Source organism: Camelina sativa, chromosome 17 (genome assembly GCF_030686135.1).
Source record: "Camelina sativa cultivar CO46 ecotype springtype chromosome 17, ASM3068613v1".
NCBI lineage: Eukaryota > Viridiplantae > Streptophyta > Magnoliopsida > Brassicales > Brassicaceae > Camelina > Camelina sativa.
In genome coordinates this window covers 23,818,462-23,840,362 of record NC_141896.1, presented here as the reverse complement: position 1 = coordinate 23,840,362, position 21,901 = coordinate 23,818,462, and the positions used below count along the sequence as shown (strand labels likewise).

General features: G+C 35.0%; 3 protein-coding genes across 4 annotated transcripts; 2 read left to right on the top strand and 1 right to left on the bottom strand.

Annotated features, from left to right (window-relative positions):
- Positions 1 to 3,697: 3,697 nt before the first annotated feature.
- On the top strand, positions 3,698 to 6,367 carry LOC104757639 (uncharacterized). The gene is made up of 5 exons (XM_010480394.2): positions 3,698 to 4,052; positions 4,333 to 4,394; positions 4,903 to 4,990; positions 5,228 to 5,330; positions 5,417 to 6,367. The coding sequence occupies exons 1-5, from the start codon at positions 3,931 to 3,933 to the stop codon at positions 6,023 to 6,025; spliced, it is 984 nt and encodes a 327-aa protein (XP_010478696.1). The 5' UTR covers positions 3,698 to 3,930; the 3' UTR covers positions 6,026 to 6,367.
- Positions 6,368 to 8,689: 2,322 nt separating this feature from the next.
- On the top strand, positions 8,690 to 10,553 carry LOC104759629 (BOI-related E3 ubiquitin-protein ligase 1-like). Its single transcript, XM_087494425.1, has 4 exons — positions 8,690 to 9,295; positions 9,396 to 9,478; positions 9,554 to 9,843; positions 9,954 to 10,553. The coding sequence occupies exons 1-4, from the start codon at positions 9,240 to 9,242 to the stop codon at positions 10,464 to 10,466; spliced, it is 942 nt and encodes a 313-aa protein (XP_087350551.1). The 5' UTR covers positions 8,690 to 9,239; the 3' UTR covers positions 10,467 to 10,553.
- A 298-nt stretch (positions 10,554 to 10,851) lies between these two features.
- Positions 10,852 to 21,493, bottom strand: LOC104759631 (transcription initiation factor TFIID subunit 1). 2 transcript variants are annotated; one of them, XM_087494423.1, is made up of 22 exons: positions 21,069 to 21,493; positions 20,711 to 20,852; positions 20,094 to 20,197; positions 19,908 to 19,970; positions 19,729 to 19,774; positions 19,083 to 19,337; positions 18,741 to 18,826; positions 18,464 to 18,635; positions 17,074 to 18,169; positions 16,725 to 16,927; positions 16,395 to 16,632; positions 15,896 to 16,232; positions 15,259 to 15,459; positions 15,032 to 15,121; positions 14,703 to 14,909; positions 14,150 to 14,356; positions 13,554 to 14,037; positions 13,274 to 13,473; positions 13,042 to 13,146; positions 12,889 to 12,945; positions 11,622 to 12,806; positions 10,852 to 11,379 (listed from the first exon to the last, which is right to left on the bottom strand). In XM_087494423.1, the coding sequence occupies exons 2-22, from the start codon at positions 20,751 to 20,753 to the stop codon at positions 11,017 to 11,019; spliced, it is 5,742 nt and encodes a 1,913-aa protein (XP_087350549.1). In that variant the 5' UTR covers positions 20,754 to 20,852; positions 21,069 to 21,493; the 3' UTR covers positions 10,852 to 11,016. The 2 variants fall into 2 exon arrangements, with proteins under 2 accessions (XP_087350549.1, XP_087350550.1); XM_087494424.1 differs by lacking the exon at positions 19,729 to 19,774 and having other exon boundaries at positions 21,069 to 21,285.
- Between the last annotated feature and the right edge of the window lie 408 nt (positions 21,494 to 21,901).

Genomic DNA, 21,901 nt, shown 5'->3' with positions numbered 1-21,901 from the left:
TGATACCAACTGATAGGTCCAAATCAAAGCTTCAAGGTACAAGTCAACAGGCAGAATTATGTATTGTTATAAACCCTATATATGAATCGATTTGACAGAATAACCCTAATTACATCGGCTAAGAACATAGATTAGTGGGCTTGTATTTCACTTATCATGTGTCACAATCACAATGTTGGGCTTCATTACGTTATTTTATTTCATTCTTCTACTAATCTGGTCCTACTTGATAAGGAACGATTTTTAGTTTTTTACTCCTTTGCTAAAACATGGAAACCATCAATCTTACACTAAAATTGGTTTTCCAAAATTAGTTGTTAATATTTTTTTCATGACACCTATCAAATGTATAGATGAGAGATTTTTCTACATGTAATAAAAAGATTATACATAAATTACTAATTATAAAAAATGATTATTAAATCACTTATATATAAACCAATAAGATTGCCTCATGATTTCCCATCAAACAAAATTATATCATCAAGAATACCACCTTGATGCAAGCTAAATTTTATTGGCTTATACCAATCTTTTGTTTCTAAGCATAATCACTATTTTGATGTAATAATGTTAAACTAGGTAACAACCCGCACTATATGCGGGGATAAATCGATTTAAAGAAAATTATAATAAGTAAAATTATTATTTTAGAACCAATATTTGTTTGTGTCAAACATAATATGTAACTAAAGTTTTTTAAATATATTATATTTTTTTAGGTACTAAGTTTATTTATAATAATAAGGGTTATTGTCTCATTCTTTTTTAATAGCACATTGATTAATGTACAATTAAAACGTATATTCCTATTTGGTTATCATTATTTATATTTTTTAATGAATAATCACACTAAATGTTGAGATTAATTAGTTTACATACTTAGATATTTATAAATAATCACACATCATGATATCCCCTAATTTGTTGTCATTTTTATATATATTTATGAATATATATAAATCTATATTTATTGGGAATTAAGTTTTCTTTAATGAGTTGGAGATGATTTAGGGGTAATATATTTCTTTTTATAATCAATTATAATAACTATTGAAAGCTTGTTATTTAAATTATTATGATAGGTAATAATACTAACATAAAAAATAACATTTTTTATATGATTTTGTTAATAAGTTATATGTTCTTTATTTGTATTAACTTTATATGTTTTGATTGCCTTTTTAGAATATTTTACTTATATTGATTTTAAGAAATCAATATTTTATAAATATTGATTTCTTAAAAATAATATAACTTTGACTTGTATATTTTGTAAGTATATTTTAGTGAAATTTTGACTTAAAATAGTATGTAATTATTTTATTAGTTTTAATATGTGATATTTAAATTTGTGTAAGAATTGATGACATATCTAATTATTATTCAGTTAATTATTTTTTTTAATATAATGGCATGTTAATGTAATTAAGTAGAAAATTTAAGGTTTTTTGCTAAATATGTCTTGAGCTCTCTGGCGGCGACACATCAGCTTTATCAAGAGAGTGTTTCTCTATTAATATATAGGGGATTTAATTTTTGCTATCTTATGTCAGGATCAGGAAAATGCAATATATATGAATTACAATTGAATGCAAAAATAGGTAAAACATAAGCAAAACAAAAGTGATTTGCAAGCAAACCACAGATGGATTTTTAGCATTTCTATTTTATTCATCCAATCTCTATGCATTCATTTTTTAAATATATTTTCTTAAGTTGTATTTTTTTCATTATTATCATGCTTTAGATTTTTGTTTTATTTAGATTAAACATAATCTATAAAATTATCTTGATAATATTTCTAAATTAAATCATATTAAAGGTCCTTTATTTTTTTGTTGGTTTGCCAAAAGTTAGGAAAACTTTTACGGATACTAGCTAGCTACTGGCATCAGGGACGGACTCGCGTTATGGATATATATATATATTTATTATAAGTATAGTAATTAGTAAAGTAGTTAATTTGAATTTAAACCATATGTGGTCGAAGTAGTGGGTTTGACTCAACCTAGTAACAATCTGCACCTACCAATATATTTTTTTAAGATCTGCCTTTTACTGGCATTGAGGTAATTGTATACACTTCCAAACTTCAGCTTTGATAATAAATTTTAAGAAAATTGACTTATTAGTGGGCTTAATATGTCTGGATAAAGCTCTGATGAACTCCACACGATCTTTTCCTCACAAAACGAGGAATATCTCATCGAAGTCCAAGTCATCAATAGTGTCTGCTTCGTGGCATTTTTGGTTGCTTTCTTGGCGGCGGCAACTCTTTCTGCTATTGTTTTTGCTTTAGCTTTTGCAGAGTTGATCTTCTCATCCTATCCCACTCGATAATCATTCAAGTGTTTCATTTGGTCGCAAGCTTAAAGGTGTCATGCTTCTCTTCAACCGTTGGTAGCTCTGTAAGTTTTTTTTCCTCGCGTCAACTTACTTATATTTATTTAAACTTAACATTTGATATCAAAATTCGTTCAAAAAAAAAAAACATTTGATATCAAATCTTCTATATAAGGTGTTAATATAGAAGTTTTGATAAACATATTGGTTAGGTCTAAGATCAAAGCTTCAAACATACATGTGAATTGGTAAAATTATTCACTGTCTTTGTTAATCAATTTTAACATCTACACAACTGTTGCATACTATATCCACAAACAGATGCTACACAAAAGGAATTCAAATATATTATGGAAAATCAAAAGTTCTTACATGATAAGAAATTAAGAACGATTCTTATCAATAATCAAACTACAGTACGTCATTTTAAATTTGTGTCCTTCTATTCAAATTGTGAAGTGACCCATAAAATTTCAGTTTTAAACAATTTAGTCTCCATAAACTAAAAAGAGCAAACTGATGAGATACAAAACCAGCCATGAGAGAACATATAACCAGCCAATGAGAATACAAAACGTTGCAATTTAATAAAAAAATTTAAAGTATTAAATTTAACACTTAATTTTATTTAAACGAAAACACTTTATTTAGTTAAAACTTTTTGTTAAATAATTTAAGTAGGTCATTTCCAAGGTTTTTGAAGGTTTTTTCCTTCGTAACTAAGCCACAACTAAAAGTCAATACAATATTTACTATATTTTTTTTTGCCATAAATTAAAAAGGAAGATGGTATTCATTCAATTATTAGTTGTTTAAACAACATCATCCACTTTAGTTATAAAGGAGAAGAGAGATCAATATTGAAAGTATTAGCACTCAGATTTATTAAAATACATATTAAAAATGTATTTAATCATTTATCAAACCAAGAAAATAAATTGGATAATATAATCATTCTAATCAAACATATCCCCGGATTTATAATTTTAATCTCCTATCCCCTTTTCCTTAAAACAATTTCTCAAAAACCTCCACTTATTCTCACTATCCACTTCTTTAATGAAATGACGAACTATCCTTCTAACAATTTTTAAGTTAAAATTGAACATGAGCTCGCAACCACTGTGCTACTGTGTTTTTCGTTAAACATTTACTGGTTTAATTATATTTAATCTCGAAAACAACATTCACTAAGGATAATATTGTTTTTTTTACCATTAAGGGAGTTTTGAAAATTTGTTTTGATGGATAGGGGATATGAGATTTTAGTCCTGATTTATAAATAAAGTTCATGATTTGGTTAAGTTCGGTTCAATTTAAAGAGAACTTATTGGGCTTTCGATTCAGGCCCATAAAACTACTCACGTGTTACTTTTTTAATAACCGGAGCCCTAGACCCGCCGTGGAATCGAGAGAGAGAGAGAGAGAGAGAGATCACTTCTCTCAAAAATCAGAGCGACAAAACAAAAAAAATAAAAACCAATCCTTTCGATTCCAAAATTTAGCTTTCGTTCAATAACGGTTTTTTTTAATTTTGACAGTTAAAGTAGTATCGTTTTAGTTTTGTCTCCCGGCGAAAGATAGATGGCGACCTCGTCACCTTCTCTGAGTAACAATGGCCTCTCCGCCGTCGTCACGCCTCCCAAGACTCTCCGTGGTCTCAACAAGCCTAAGTGTATCCAATGCGGCAACGTTGCTCGCTCCAGGTCTTGTTTCTTCTACGCATCCGGGGAGATAGGGTTTTGAATTTAGGATGGTTCTTGGATTTATGATGTTAAAAGGAATCGAATTTAGGGTTTTTAAGTATTGGGGTTTGAGTTTTCTCCATGATTTGGTGATTGATACTTCTAATTGTTCTTGAGATTTGGTTAAAGTTTTGAGCTTTAGTTTCGAAAGATTAGTTTTTTTTTTTTTTTTTTAAGGTAATTGGAAGTGTGATGTTGGTATATTGATTGTAATGTTATTGCTTGGATGTGTTCAATGCAGGTGCCCGTTTCAATCTTGTAAGGGTTGTTGTTCAAGAGCAGAGAACCCCTGTCCGATCCACGGTATGGTTTCCCCTTGGAATCTGAATTTGAGAAGATGATTAGCTAAAGAAATCAGTTTAAAAGTTTAGTGTTGTTAACAACATTTATAGAGGAATTCTTGTCATTGATTTGTTTACTTGGTAAGTTTGGGAGTTTAGTGTTTAGTGTTCATTGAAAGATGGTTAGTGTCCGAACAATGAAACCAATAGAGTAACTGGAACTAGAGAAGAGAGTATTGGAAGACTGATTCATGGTATGGTCTCCCCTTCGAATCTGAAATTGAGAAGATAATTAGCTAAAGAAATCATTTTTAGTGTTTAGTTTTGATAACAGTGATAGGGAAATTCTAGTCAATTGTTTCTTTCACTCGGTAAATATAGATGGTTAGAGTGGAGCAATGAAACCAATAGAGAAACTGGAACTAGAGAAGAGAGTATTGGAATACTGATTCTTTGAGAGTGCTTGTTATTTAGCTGAGAGATATACAGTGATGTTTATCATGGCTTGTTTTCTGTTTATGCCTCTGCAGTTCTTAAAGTAGCTGCAACGCCTGGTGAGAAGATGCAGGCGCCAAGTACTCCATCATCAGACCAGAAATCATCTGAGGGCACTCCCGGGTACATATGGTCAAACCTGTTTTGTTATTTTCTGATTTCTTTGTGCTTTTGGGGGCAAGTGAATCTGTGATGACAAACTGGTGTACTTACGTTGTTAGGGCATTTCTTAGTTATCTTGGATTATTGAACGCAGTTGATATTGAGATGCTATATATATATATATATATGTATATTCTTGTGGAACTAAAAGATGGTCTCTTTAAGTTGACATTGTTCTTCTGTTGGGAACTGCTTCAGGACTACAACTAGGGTTTCGTCAATCCGCCAACTCTCTAGCAACTTTGCTCAGTTTAATAACTTGAATGCTTCCCCCCGCCAGAGAAAACCTTTGACGATAAAGGTACTAATTAAATTTGACTTCATTACTCATCGAAAAAAATTCTCCTATTAGTTGTTTTTCTCTAATCAGTTGTTCTTCTAATCTAGGATGCACAAGCTTTAAATGAGTGGCGGTTTACAAAGCTTAAAGAGTATAGAGACAGAAACATTGAAGTAGAAAATGAAGCTTTTGATCGGTACATGAGTAATGTGAATTTACTAGAAGAAGCATTCTCATTTACATCTGCTCCTGATGAAGAGGTTACCGGATCAGCAGCTTCTGAGCAAAACAGCGAGGAAAAAAATATGTCAGAGCTTAAACTGAGACTGAGATCGAACTCTGCAAGGACAGAGAACTTTAAGAAGCGGATCACGGAGACTGTCAATGCCGGTTTGTTTAAGCTTAAGAAACCGGAATTTGGTGGTTCTTCAGATGATCAAGATGATATGAAAAGGCGGAGGAAAAGAAAGAAATGGGAAGAGAAGGGTTCAGCTTTTAATGAGATAATAGATAAACTGAACAAAGCAAGAACCGAAGAGGATCTCAAATCTTGCTTAGAGATGAAATCAAAACTCCGTGGTCAAGTTACTTCTGCTGCAGCATCCGAGAAGAATAAGGTTTTCCCCAGTGTAGTCCGAAAAGTTGAGATGAGCGAAGAAGCACTTCAAAGAATCAGCGAGAATCTCCAATCTTTTGACAAGGTTGAAACTTTGTGAAGTTTGAGAACATTCTGTCGATGAATTGAACTCCAGTTTGGATGGCGATAAAAGCTCCAGATCTTTTGTGATCAAAGGTATTGTACAATGATCAAACACCCCTCAAAACTGATCATAAAGACTCAAGACTCAGAGATATTCTTGTAAAGTAGTGTTGAGCATCAATTAGATATTAGAACGCAGCATTGGATGAAGCTGTTGATTGTGTATCTCATTGGATTTTTGAATTTTTTCACTGTATGTTAGATTTAAAATTGCTTATGTGATTGCTAATAGAAAAACCTGGTCCAAGATCATTTTATTATGATGTGTGTACTAATAGATGAAGATTGTTTTGTTAAATTTTTTTTTTTTTTAAAGCTGGTTTGGTTTGGTATTGGATTAACCGCTCAGTCTAATTAAACCGGTCTCTTTTGGAAACAAATCTATAGGCCATTTTCAACACGTATTTTTGAAAATGACTAAAACCAAACTTTTAGATTCTAATTTTGTTTTGCTGCCCCAATTCCACTATCGATCGACAGATCCAAAAGTTTTTTCGGAAATAAAAGAAATAAAAATAACGTTTAGTTTGTTTCCAGTTTCAACCGTATAATCTAATTTAATATATACGTATTTATGTGTACATAAACTTTGGATATATATAGACAAATACTATATGCATAACCAACTGTTAGCATGTTGACGGGGTTGTTGTTGTTGGTTGGAACTTGAGATCAAACAACTCATCAAATGAGCTCATTATAAGTTAAGCTTTGAATAATTGTTAACTATATCATTGTTACCACCTAATTTCTTCTGGTTTTTGGTCATGTATTAGTCTAATTGCAAGATAATTATGTAATAATGTAAACCATTTAATTTCTATGTTGTAACTTGTAACTTATAATTATTATTGTTACCATCTAATTTTCACAATGGTTTGGTAAAATATCATTTTTTATTGTAAGATAATTATTTGATAGTGTAACCTTCCAATTAATTTTTTACTAGGTACTAACCCGCGGAGAACCGCGGGCTGAACATTTTTTTAATAAAAATTTGTAATAATTTATTTTATTATTATGTTATTTATAATAGTTAGTGATTAAAATGGTTTGCTTATATTATAATTTTTGTATTTTAAAAATATTTATTAATAACCTGTCAATAAAACATTTATATGTAATGAATAAAATTGTTTAAGCCTTTGTCAACTAAACACAATCATTACTAACATGTAAAAAAGAGCAACCAAATATAAGTAGTAAAAGTTCTAAAAAGTCTCTTTCATTGTTTTTTTCTGTAGCTTTCTTTTCTTGTCTGTAATAATTCTAACCTGTGGTGAAAATCTTTTTTGATAAAAATTGTAACTGTATATTTTATGCGATTTGGTTTTTAAAATCTTACCTGTTAATTTTTTCTTAAGTACGAATTAGTTTTGATTCTAATAGATTCTTTTTACTTTTCTACAATTTAATTTATTTTATGTGTCCCCGATTTTTATTTTTAATTAATTTTATTTATTTAATTAATTAATTAATCTTAATTAAGTTTTTTAATGGCAATTGAATTTATTTTTTACACATTTTAAGGTTAGTTTCATATTTGTACTTCTCAATTAATATAGTAGGATGTTGTAACTTGTTCGAGCTCCGAATATTATAACCTAAAAGAGAAAAAATGGAAAAGTTTTCAAATTCATTGATGGTGAGGAAGAAACTTAATTAGCATGTAATAATCTTGCATTTGAAGAGATTATGAACCCAACCCGAAATTTATGCAATATGAAAATAAAGTTCTTTTGTTTCAAACAAAATATCATTGTAAAAATTTATCTTGTTTCAAGTTATTATTCTATGATGTCATTGTAAAATTTTGATATTCATATATGTATTTTTCTTCAATTTCATATATTAATAGATAATATAAAGTACAAGGTATAAACTTATAATTATAACATTTACTATACTTCTGAATTTGTGTGAAAATGTCTAAAAGATATTTATATTAAAAATGAGGAAGTAATACACACAATCAAGTAGTATTAATATTAGCAAAATGAAAATGAGATGATTTATTCATACAAAAAAATGAGATGATTTTAGTAATTTTATTTATTATTCATCATTTGCATGATTTGTTTCATTTGGCTGAAATTACAATCTACATGATTAATGATTTGTTTCTTAAGTGTAATAGAATTTCAAGGGTTTCTTTTTGTTTTAAATCACTTTACTTTGATGAGGGAAATTTTTTTTGGTTCCTTCATTTTTATAAATATTCGTAACTCATGTATTTTGCTTAAATTTTTCTTCTTTCTTGTTTAAGCGTTAACTTCGGAAAGATTGCTTATCATATTATCCATTACTTGAAAAGTAAAAGAGATGAAAGACAAAGAATAATTAATTGTCACCAAACTATCTATCTATCATACGCAAAAGGAAAAAAAAATATGCAAACTATCAACAAAGAAAGAGTAAAACACTTAAAATGAATAGTATTTACATAATAAAAGGTGGGAAGAAGTTGCTGTCTAATGATCTTAATTATGTTATCTAGTATGCTAAGGAAAGAAATCAAGCAAGTCTCACACATGTTATGATTACTGACTTGCACTTCATTTTCTTTTTGCTAAGAAAAATGTGGTTTATAAATATATCTTTGGCTAGTAAAATAAAGAATGTGCAAAACAATCCAAAACAATATATAGCTTTGTTTTTTTCTTCTATTTTTGTAACAAGAAAATTTAAAAATATACATCTTTTAATACAATAGTATGTGCATCTTTTAATAAGTTTAAAATTAGTTTGGGTCGTGAACTACTAAAAAAAAAAAAGAACTTGGTCACCGAATAAACAGTAGAAATATCGATTTGCGTTTTATTTATTGATACACTTTTTTTGGTTTTTCTTGGAATATGCGAGAGTAATGGCGTGGTTGAAGACACGAGAGAAAGAGAGAGAGAATCCTAAAGAAAAAGCCAAAGGCATTAACAAGAAGGAAGAGAAGAGAAGAGAACCAAAAGAAACAAAACCCAACCTACAAGAAAGACTCTTTCTTTCTTCTCTCTTTTATTACTACCACACCTATATTTATATACTATATACAAAGATAGAGAGAGTGAAAGGTTCACGAAAAAACAGAGTTCAAATACGTTCAAGATGATGATATAAGAGTTTTTGTAATTCAATTAACCCATTTTTTATTGTTCCTTTTCTTGTCTATCACTAAAATGGCTGTCCAAGCTCAACAACACCATTCCTCTAATCTCATCCTCCATAACAAAAGGTTTCATTTTACTTCTCTGTTATTTTTTGTTACGATCCTTTTTTTTTTTTTTTTTTTAATCTCTGTTATGTTGATTACGTTATTTTTATTGTGTGAACAGAAACGGGAAAGACAAGGAACAAGATTTCTCGTTGCAATCACAGACTGTTTTTGATCAAACCAATATGTTATTCAACTATGGAGGTTCGTAATGTTCTGTTTTTTTTTTTTCATTTAACACTTTTGTTGAACAAAAGTGAGGATGTTTTATTTGTGTAGGTTGTAACCAGAGGAAAAGAGGACGAGAAACGAAGGATCATCATCAAATGTTGTTGTTACCTCAGCAGTCTCATCATCAGTTCCCACAAGTCATAGACTTGTCTTTATTACAACACAACTACAATCATACGCCGTCGTCGAATATGGTTTATACAGGACTACGTTTATCTTCCGGCGACGATCATACACAAAAGATTCGTCAGAATCTGTTCTCCGGTTCCTTTGAAGGTGTTTTGTCTGCACATTTCAATTGGCAAAGCGAAGAACTTGATGAATTGCTTCGTGTCCAGGTTTTGATTTCGTCTTTGGGGTTTCTGAAAAGTTTTGATTTTCTTTTTTTTTTTTTTTTGGTTCTCAAACCGGAATGTAAAAAAATGTTCCTTTTCTTTTTTTTTGATAGGCGGAGGAGCTACGGCGCACATTAGCGGAGAGGAGGAAGAAACACTATAAAGCGCTTATCGGTGCTGTGGAGGAGCTGTTGGTACGTAAGCTGAGAGAGAAAGAGGCTGAGATAGAGAGAGCCACGCGCCGTCACAATGAGCTCGTAGCGCGTGAATCTCAGCTTAGAGCGCAGGCGGAAGCTTGGCAAGGTAGAGCGAAGGCGCAGGAAGCCGCCGCCGCGTCGCTGCAGGCTCAGCTTCAACAAGCCGTTAACAAATGCGGTGGTGTGTCGGCCGAGGAAGGGCTAGTATTAGGAGCGGGAATCAGCGGAGTAGACGACGCTGAGTCGGCGTACGTTGATCCGGAGAGGATGAAACGGCCGAGCTGCAAAGCTTGCCGGAAAATGGAAGCGACGTTGGTGATGTTGCCGTGTCGGCATCTGAGCATCTGCCCGGGATGTGACCGGACAGCTTTAGCCTGCCCGTTGTGTCTCACGTTGCGGAGTTCAAGTGTTGAAGCGATCCTTTGCTAAATGGGCCTACTTCAGGCCCACTAGTTTGTCATCGTACATACAACTTTTTTTTTAGGAAAGAAATGAATGCAAATTTTTTCTTATGAATTGGAATAACATGTAGAAGAACATAATTGTTTGTTGGAAGGTTTCGAACCCACGTGAGAGTTCTTGGTTCCCGTACTCATACAGGAAGGAGGCTTCCAAAGCAACATGCACACTCTACAACAGCTATAGCAGAGAAAGCTATTGCACGACAAGACGCAGGCTCAACATACATGGATCGACGAATCCTTAATTATTATTATGCATTCGTGCCACCTCCTACTCTAATCAACAAGACTCATGCATTAGTAATTGTGATTAGTAGAAGTTTTTTACTTTATTTGTTAGGAAGCCTTAAAAATTTTACAAAAAAAAAAATAACGATTTCTTTTCCTTTTTCATTACTTCTGCTTTACACAAACATGGGAATGTTTTCTATTCGTACAAATCATTAGCTAAGCTAAGAAACCCATTTTGGGTGACTGACTAAAAAGAGGGGATACAGTTTCTATGTTACAGTTCTCTCTCAGTCATTGGGATCTACTATACCTTTCTCTGCTTCTGATAACTGACCTTCATAATCATCCAACAAGTAATCACAAATCTCCAGCAACTGATCTGCCAAAGGCGGTATGCCTGGGTTACGTCTGTCGTTGTAAAGGTGGGCATTGTATGTGATCTGCCAGACGTCGTGTCTAAACTGGGCTCGGTTTCTGTACTCTATCTTCCGTACCTTATCCCGGATTGTCGAGAGATCCATCGGGCGTTTCACAACAGCAAGATAGTCCGGAGCCTCCTTCTTGGAAACCGGTTTTAAGAAGAGGCGTGACACTTCCTCTTTAAGTCTCAGTGTGTCCACTATGCTTTCCAAGATGTTTGCTAGGCCAACCTGTTGGTAATTGAACAGAGGAGAGGAAACAAACATGAGTTTCATAGAGCTCATAGCTATTAGTTTCGTATTTAAATTTCAAAATCTCTTCTTTATCAACTGGCAAGACAAGAAATCTATATGTGATGACAATTTCAGCAGCGGTGAGGATATTAGACACATGAAACCATGTTACGTGTGCTATAGAGCAATAACTTTGACTGAACAAAGGTAAAATATGGAAGCAAAGAGAATCTTACTACCTCTCCTTTTTTGCGTCGTTTTGGTTGAGGTGCATACTCTGCACCATCTCTTTCAAAGTCGGAGACGTAGCGGCTTCTGACGTTCCGCCCTCTTTCCGGCAATCTTCTATCGTTTCTCCGAGGAGGATAATCTTCTAGATACCCTTCTACTAATTCGGGTTGCAGCTTCTTTTTCTTTTTTTTCTTCTTGGCTTTTTGTCGTTCCTCTTCCTCCCTCTCACTCCTTAATACCTCTTCGTATCTTCTGATCTCAGCTATCTCATTGGGTTCTTCTGATACAGTCATATCATCATAATCTCTTCTCGCCGTTACTTCCATATGTCTTCCCGTACTTATCTCCTCTTCCTCCCACCATACTCTATCTTCTTTTGGTCTCCGCTCTAAGGAGTTCTCTGCCAATCTGAAGCTCTGCTGCTTCTGAAAACCTGCCAGTTCTGCCATTCTTTTTGTTTTACGGGATTCAAACCGTGGACTCTCCTCAAGACTACTCATGTCATGATCATTTATCTCCTTCGAACGTTTTATAACAAGTTTCTTCTGAGGTTGTTCTCTTTCTGTTGGCGGTCGTATCACGAGATGAGGCCTGCGTGATTCAGCTTGATCTGTTTCCATGCTTAATGATGGCCTCGGAATAGAAATTGTGTGCCTGCTTGAGGCTGCCTGATTTCTCTCTGTACTAGACAAAGGTTGTCCAGAAACAGAAGGCTTGTGTGGTTCGCTCTCCCCTCTCTCTCTACTAAATGTAGGCATCAATGGATAGGGAGGTCTATCAGATTCAACCTTTGATTCTTTAGGTTTTGCTTTACTTGAAATCTTCAGTTTGCTGATCTTAGATGTAGACTTAGTCCCAGTGTCTATGTCAGACACCACTGCTTGCTCAGAACTTCCGGGAGCTTCAGAAACAGGTTTATCTGACAGCTCCCCAGTGGGGATACCATATCTAAACTTCATAGGAAGACCCCCAGTTTTGGCAGTTAAATTATCTCCCTTTGGAACTTCATCAGAAGTTTTTTTTGTACTTTTTGATGCAGCCTTGCTGTTCTTAATAGGTTTTAGCTTTGGCTGACCTGATAGTTCTGAAGTACTTGGCTTTCCCGCAGACTTCTCCATATCTGTGCCTTCAGGTTGTGATTCTGTATTTTCTCTGTATCTTGGGCAGTGTTTATTGGTTCTCATGTGCCCATGCTAGGGAATGAAGATAATATCAGATGCTTTTATTCTAAGAAGCAAGTTTAGATAAAAAAACCTAGTCAATAAGTAATTATACCTGACCACAGGCTCCACAAACAAAGTTCTCTCTCGCTGATTTCTTTTCCTTGAATACCTGGTTTAGACCGAGAGAACGGAGAACACCTCAGAATGACCATAAAAGTATTAGAATAAGCTAAAGTTTATTCATGTTGGACTGATTTGATTGCACCTTTAGGTTTTCGTTCAGTATTTTGACCTTCCTCAGCTGGCCCAAAGAATTGATGTTCTCTTTCACCTGTTTACTTTTGGGGGTCTTTATAATTGGGCTATCAACCTGCCAATGAAGGGGAATACAAGATACGAGTTGGTCAACAGATGTAAGACATCATGGTTTGACACAGTAAATGGAGAAGACAAGAGCAAAGGTTTAGAAAAATAAAAAAATTCAAACTTGTACTTACATTTCTGATGTCTTTCACGGTGCTCTCATTTACAAAGAAAGATGCATCAGGTTGGATGGCAATAGGTTTCTTCTCAATGGCATTGGCCTTTCGTAACGGTTCACCAATCTGAAAAGCTATATTGGGTCGTGGAGGAGGAAAGGATCCCATACCCTCTCCCACACCTTTCATCTTCTTCTTTTTCTTCTTCTGATCCTCATCTAAATAAGCATCACCAATCAGTGTCATTGACAAAATAACCTTTAGCTAACAGCACAAATGCTTAGTTGAAAGCAAGTACCTTGCATCAGCAATCGGCATAACTCTGCATATTCAGTAGCTTCATCTTCAATTTCTTCATCTGTCTCAACTTGAGATGGCCGCCGTCTCATCTTGAGACCCTTAACTCCGTCCAACTTGTCATTCTTAGTCATATTAGATTCTTCCCCCTCCCCACCTTCCTCAGCATCAAGTAGATTTTCCAGATCTCCAGCAAAGGAGTCCAAGTCACTGTTCGCCTCATTTTCACTTTCATTCTCATCACCATCAAAAGCTGAAAGGGACAAAAGCTGCCTGTCCCAAATCTCCTGACACTTTTCTCGGGCCTGCTGTTGCATCTGCAGAAAAGACATTCTCTGGCCACGAGCATACTTGCCTATGGTTGTAGGGTCAACCTTAACACCGGATGCAGCCTGCTCACTTGATAGTTTCCGTATCATAGCTATACGGTGCCATCGAGTTTGCTTGATAATTATCTCATCGGGGACATTAAACTTCAGAAGTACCTATAAATGTAAAGCCAAACCATAACTTAATTTAAATTTTTGATCGCTTTACTTTAGTAATAGTCTAGAAGAAATGACTAGGTTTCTAGACATCTAAAACAAAAAAGTCTACCTCTCGAGCTGCTTCCATGCTTAATCTGCGAAGATCAGCATCTGTACCAGTGACAGTTGGGGCTCCACGACCGGCTGCTGCCTTTTTCTTCATATGCCCGGCTGCAGCTGGTGCTTTTGGTGCAGCTCTGACATAGCTGAATCCTAGACCCCGTCCCGAGGGATCACCAACCCCTGTAATTTCCAAACGCTCTATATTTGCTCTGTCCTACTCAAACCCACAAATGAAAATCAGACATGTGAGTATCGAACCAACCAAGCAACGAAAGCATGAGCGATGACTGATCAAAAGTATCAAATCAACTCTACTGACGAGATTCAGAAAGGCTGTTAGCAAAACTAGAGAAGATAGAGCTGAAATAGATTCTAATCTTGTTTGTAAAGAACTAATAATGTATCACCCCGGCGTGTCTATAAAACAGAACGAAGAACAAACACGCCTTTTACGGATTATAGCTGGTTAGGGATAACTAACTCCTAAGTTTTAATAACATCACTTACAGATAGAAACTCACTGGTTAGGTAACTCCCAAATATGGATAAATGATACTCACCTGATTCGTACAAGCAACAAAATTACTGCTTAGATTCCATGGAGTGATCTGCAACTCCCTCTCAATATGTGATGCAGCAGCAAGAGCAATAGCTTCGTCTGGGAGCTGAGCCAATGCATTTGATATGCTGGCAGGTAATGTAAACCGGGTAATCCCTAAATGTTTGAGCCGGTACAGGCCAGCTAGCATACTCTCATAGGAACACACCTACGCCAACAAAATATAGAATATCATGCATCTTAAAGAGTATACTTCCATTTAATGCAACTTTGGACAGTAGAAACCAAATGGCGTGTAAATCATGAAATTAACTCAAAGGCAAAACTTACATGCTCTGGTGCCACCAGCTTTTTCAGCTCATTCTCAGATGGATCTGGCAATTCTTTTTTTGACCAATATTGCTGGCCATTTTTATCCCTCTGCATTTTGTACGTCCATGTAAGAGGTCAGCATGATACAGAATCATGATGACGCAATAAGAAGAAAAAAAAGAAAGAAAACGTAAGTGTGTAACTCTAGATGCGACTTATGCGGGAGTGAGAAATTGATGAGATACCTTCAAAGCAGCACAAGTTTTCATGTTCCTCTTGATGATTGCATCGGTCAAGTTAGAAAATAAGAAAGACAGCTCATCTGCAGCAATTGAGTGACGCTCACCACGCTTCGAAAATTCTCGGTACACATAAACCAACATTCTGTTCACCAAATAAGTCTGTAGATTCTTTGATCCAGGAGACATTACTTCCATGCGAGGTTCCTGGAAAAAAATAAAATCTGAGCACGCCGATTTTACGAAATGAAACTAGACCAAAATAAGATGAAGATTGCCACAATAACGTATGCTGCAGGTAAACACTTATAGCCCAACTCTTTTTTCTTAAAACACAGCTGAAATGAACATCTCACATCTCTCTGATCACTAGAAGACCTTCCCCAACAATACTAATTTATTCTAAACCTGTTAGTTTACTATATGCTTCAATGACTTATCCTAAGATTTTGCTAGGACATCAACACCAAAGTACCAAAGGGAAATGTGATAACGCAAAAGATATAATTTAATTCGCTCAGGCTAGTAAGCTCCATTGTTACGACACTAAATCACAAGCATGTAATATATAGATTCAATCTTGATTGTGTGTGTGTCTCTATATACATGTACGCTTTCCCTGTACAGAAATCGAAAGGCAAACCTGTTGTCCAACAGCAACTATCTTGTCAATACGCCTTAGAGAGAGCTTTCCTTTAGGAGACCGGACCAACAAGTAATCTGTTGATTGCAATCTCTGCGGGAAAACAGGTGCTTTATACATGTTTGTTTCAATTGATGACTGACTGCAACCAGGGTGTATTTCCCCAAGGAAAGGAGACTTGTCCCCAGGTTCTAGAATCATCACATTTCCTAAAGTGTCACTTTGATTGCGCAGCAAGTTGCCACGTTGATCCTCTGGGGATGACTTCTGATAATATGTGCACAAATTTGCACCCATTCCTGCATTACTGAGCATCAGCGGCCTCTCCTCGCAGTACCTACAGAGATCAATGCAACAAAATGGAGACGTCCAATAAATGTCCTTTCCAGCTAGAGATCAAAATAACCGCAAGAGCCTCAAAGTAGCATGCATTAAAGTAAAACTAAACAAAAGTTCCCGATTTGACACAGGTAAAAATCTCATATGAACTTTGTCTTACTCCATCAAGAAAACATGGCCATCTTTAGTAGATAGGTCAGATTTCTTCTTGAACGCCCCAGGAGGTCTCAAAGATTTATTTTCGCCAGGTAGCTTCTGTGCCCATGGCCACAGATGTACTTTGGTACGTACAAGATGAACCAAGGAATTTGGTTGAACATTTTGTATAGCAAGTGACTTTTCATCCTCAAGTTCCTTCCCCATGTAGAACATCTTCACTGCTTCTGTTTCCTTAAAATCTGCAAAAAAACTGTGGCAAGTGAGCTCCACAATTACGAAATAGAATCCATGTCATAATGAGATAGACAAAAAGTGAAAGTATAACAACAACCTAGCTTTCTTGAAGCTTTGGCTTTTAGAGAAGATACAGATTCCTCTATGCCAACGTGTAGCTTGCTTCCTTTACCCCCCAGGCTCTTAACTACAATTTTCATGGATCCTCGGGTGGGTAACTTTCCTTGTTGCTTGATGGCTAGCTCATTGTCATGTGGATACCATAAAGCTTTGGGTCGGTGAAAATTTGCTATGTCTTTACTGCAACAAGTTAACTCAAAACATTTTAACAAAAGCTAAAATAAAAAATGGATGTTAAAAAGCATCCAGTGTGGAAACATTTTAAAGTACACAAAAGAGTGCAAATACAGAATGTTATTTAAGTAAGTATACGAGTGCCCACTTACTTGCTCAATTTACTCTTCATTGTCTGCAATTTAATCGCTGGTGCTGAATGAAAAACTCTCAAACTATGAATGCCGGATTTATTAGTATTTGCTTGCAGTTGCTGAGAGCTTTTTCCATTCATATAAAACTTGTCATTAGAAATATTAAATTGCCATCCAGAATTTGATTCAAAGTCTTCATGAAAGTCTTCATCCTTGGATTTTGAAGACCGGGATACAATCATAGCTCCAGCATGACGTTGAAGATTTTTGGTTTCCTCATTATCCACAATTTCAAAGACCATTTGCTCATCTTGAAGATCAAAAATTAGTTTAGATCTGCTCAACTCTTTATCTGAGTCCCATATTACACTATCTAACCATGTCTCATCCCCCAAATCCCTCTCTCGCAATACAAGTCTGCTAAAGCGCCCAAGAGCTTCGCTTTCAAGTCGCTTTATATTCTCTACTCCAGCTTCATCATTTGCTCTAAGATGATTCTCGTCCCACTGGGATTCTAAACGTAACAGTTGTGGATGTCTACTTTTGTTAGTGGACTCGTTTGTAGACTGGGAACCTCTTGAGCCAAAAGACTCCAACAGATTGGCAAAAAAAGGCATAAGCATACTATTGTCAGCTTGAACTTGTTCTCTAGAGTTCATCACATTCAAGCTTTCTTGATCAGTCTCTGAATTTGTTCCATCAACCAGCATACCTTCAGGCTCAAGTCCAGATTCACAGCCCTGACCAGAAGTACCACTAATTTCAGGTGAATGCTCCCATAGAATCTGATGTTCCCATTCATGCTGGTCAAGAGGAAAAACTTCCATCGATAATTGAGACTGGCATAGAGATGAATTATCATCTAAGTCCTGTTTCAACATTTCACCCATGATACATGAATCCCTTCCGAGCTTGGTAAATTCCCTTGATTCTGGTGGGATACCACCCATTCTGCCAGCTTGTACCAGCTGTAACCCCTCTCTAATTGGAAAGGGAACATCTAGCTGAACCAGATCAGCTTGTTTTACATGAGTATCAACCCTACCATGGCTCTTTAGGAGTACCTCCTCATCGTCTTCGACAAGCTCAGAAATATTCATAGATTTGTATTTGTCTGTACGAAATAAGGCTATGATGTAAGAGTTCCACATGAAGAAGTGAATTACAAACAAAATGCAGAGACGACAGAAATAATGAAATGGAAAGAAACAAAAGTTGCCTAGAAAATGATATGGAATGAACCAATTACACAGATCTAGCACATTCTAGCCAAAAAAAGACTGAGACGCATAAAAGGAATTGCTATCATGGTTTCAACACTTAACTTTATTTGATTCTGCAGATTTAAATGCATGAACATCACAAAGAAATTTAATAGGGTTCAGAAGAAACATTCCAGATCATTTACCTCTACAAGTGACATATCTATTTTCTCTCCTGTCACGCTTCTGTGGTGGCTCATGGATAGCAAATATCTCGGAGAACTGTAAGATGACCATACCATCCTCCACATACAACGTAGGCAGTGGGGCGGCGCCTTTCTCATCCAATGTACCTTCCAATAACTCATCCACCTCCTCCTGAATGTTTTGATGAGATCACTAACAGAACAAAATCACCCCACAGCAAAAAAGAAAAAAGTAGTTTGAGACACAATTTCCCTTTATTTTGAGGGGGAAACTGACCTCCTGGACATCTTCTGTGTCCATCTGATCCTCGGTTTCCAAATTTTTATCCTCATACTCCACGGCCTTGTCTTCCTTTAAGACAACTGCAACACAAAAAAATTGTCTTATAATCAGTGACACAGGATACATATAAGATAAATTCCATGTGTTCTGATCTCAAGGACTTAAAAACGCACTATACTACAGCTTTGCAAATAACCATTTGCCTGAGCTTAACAAGTAAAATTACCTGGAGAATAACTCACCTAAACCAATTTCAGAGCCATGAAATGACACAACAAAAGTACTATGTGCTAATCTTTTTGTTCAAAAAAAAAACATAAATTTTGAATTGCAAACCTGGTTCCCTGTTAGCAGTTATAAAAGATTTTTCAACTGGCGGATGCACCTCCGCTTGTTCTTCTTCCTCATCATAATCTTCATCGTCAAACACAGAAGCTCTAGAAGTTAAATTACCCAAGGCAACTGCAGTCGAAAAATACTCCTTTTTTGGTAGTAAATGATCTTCCTCGCTAACTACTTGAACTTCGGGCCCATCATACTCTTCATCAATATCCTCATAATCGACAGCATCCTCAGCTTTTCTATCATAATCTACACAATATATCATTACATTTAGTGAAAAAGATGACCAGGATTTGGGTATTGTAAATAGTATCAGTATGTAACTACTATGGGTGGGAATGTTGCCTATTTAAAGATCTCCAACATCAGTCGTTAAAATGGCTATACTGTATATAATGATTTACGAAAGACACTATATTAAACGAACTAATAGTAAATAGATAGATTATGACTACAACCAAAATAGGAAGAATGCAAGACCATTTCGATGGAAATGGAAACGTCCACTGGGAGAAAAAATTCTAGCAGGTTTCCTAGCAAATCCTCCAGTATGGTTTAAAGAAGGGGTAGAATGCAAAACTAGAAGTTATATGAAAAATAAAAACTGCATGAGATAGACGACCCTGGCAGACAACATCACCTTGCTCAGCTGGATCACTTGTTGTACGTTCTGATTTTGCCAATAACTGTTGAGTTTAGAAACACCATAGTTGGCATCCAAGTACAACAAAAAGAGGATTAAAAATCAAAAAGAAGACCCGCATTCACTCGCCTATAAACTTTAGGAAACAAAATGTCAAAGAGTGCGTAGAACGTTACGTTTATATCTGGTAGAGATGAACCCAGCTTATCTGCCAATGCAGAAAGATGTTCTTTGGCGTCCTGTAAAGTTTAAATGTTATCATTGGCACATGTCAGAGAGAAGAGACAGCAAAGTGTGACCAATTTTTCCATGAACTAATGTGTTCAACAAGGTCATCAAACTGAAAGAGTAAAACAGATTACCTCATCAAGGTAATCAGCATCCAAGTCCCCAGAGTTATCAACATTTCCAAAGATGAATCCAAGGTTAAAACCCCTGCTGTTGTCCTCATGTTCCTCATCGTCATCTGCAACGGACATGTAAGATATTGGTGTTCACCAAAAAAATCTTGGCTAGCATCATGTGCTAATCATCATGAATATTTTAGAAAATTACAATGCACACATTATGATTGCATATTGACACTCTTGTTAAACTGCAATATCCACGGTCACTTTATCATTGGATTCCTCTCTTATCAGGCTACATTCCTTAGCCTCTATCTAGTGAACCTACTATTCCTAATCTCTTACGTCAACTAAAATCCTACAAACCCTCTTCCCACTATAAATTTAGAAGAAAAAAAAACGATCGTAACTCGAACATGTCCTGGACACTCAAAGACTGATCCTTTTCTACTCAAAGGAAATCCAAAATATTCAAAACCATAAATCATTCATGAGCTGGTCTAATTGCAGCGATAGTAGCTACTCAGGGACACCTCTAGTTCCAGAAATTGCACTAATCCAAGATTCCACAAGTACGTAACCATAAGCTTTAGGTAAAGCAACAAACTTAAAGAAGCAACATATATATTTACCTGAATAAGTCTCGTGGGAACCCTTGCCATTGGATTCAGCCATATTCAAAGCTTTAGGTACAATGGTGGTCGAAATCGGAAGACGGCAAGACAACTTTATCCCTTCCCAGATCCCGAAGAACCATTAAAACTCAATCGAAACCTTCAAAAGAAACAAAAGATAATACAAATTACAAACCAACCTAAACGGACCCCATTGCAACAAACAAAAGCCAACTTCTTTATCCAACAACAACTTCATCAAAAGCGCAACAATTTTGCTTTTAAACACAACGAAATCGAAACCCGATTGATCAGTTCTTCGAGTTAAGCTGAGTTGCAATCAAAGCTCGATGAAATTGAGAACACGATACAATACCATTCACTGAACGTGATTGTTGGGTTGATGGGAGTCTTCCTTGAAACCCTAATTGAGGGTATAAGTAAGCTTCGTCGGAGAAGGTGAACCAGCTCTAATTGGACGAGACGGTACGATGTCGGAGAGAGGTTCCGAGGTAGCAAAATCTCAAATCGGAGGAAAGAACCAATCAAAAAAAAAAAAAAAAAAAATTGTAATAAAGAAGAAATTGCGAAGCGACCAAGACGAGATTGTGAGGGCATTTATAAAAGTTTTTAACCCGACCCGAATAAAAGTTTAGTTCCGGGTCTAAATTCTAAACCGGAAAAAAAAAATCAATTTCGTTTTTATTGAGGTGGTTTAGTAGAACTTTAAATAGAACTCGGTACAATTTTGTCAAATACTTGTTTTTGTTTAATCATGACAATTTTTTTAATTAAGAATCTATTATATAAAATATATGTTTATGAATATATCTGTTATACTTTCTAGAAAATATTTTACAAAACAAAGATACTCTTTAAATCAAATTTATATATAAAGTTGATGATATATGTCAAAAAATTATTATTTTTCAAAACTGCTAATTAAGATAATAATATAAAAATTTATTATTTTCAAAACAACTAATTAAGATAATAATATTAAATCTACAGAAAATTTACATGTTTCTAAAAAAATTTCCAAATCAAAAAGAAAAATTGACAAAACTAATATATTTTTCATTGTATGCTAATTATATTATATGTATTTTCTCAATTAGATTTTTGATATGTACCTTGTTGGTATAATAGATAAATATATATCAATATCTATGATTATAAAGTTAACTTTTTCAATTGTCTTTACTCCAC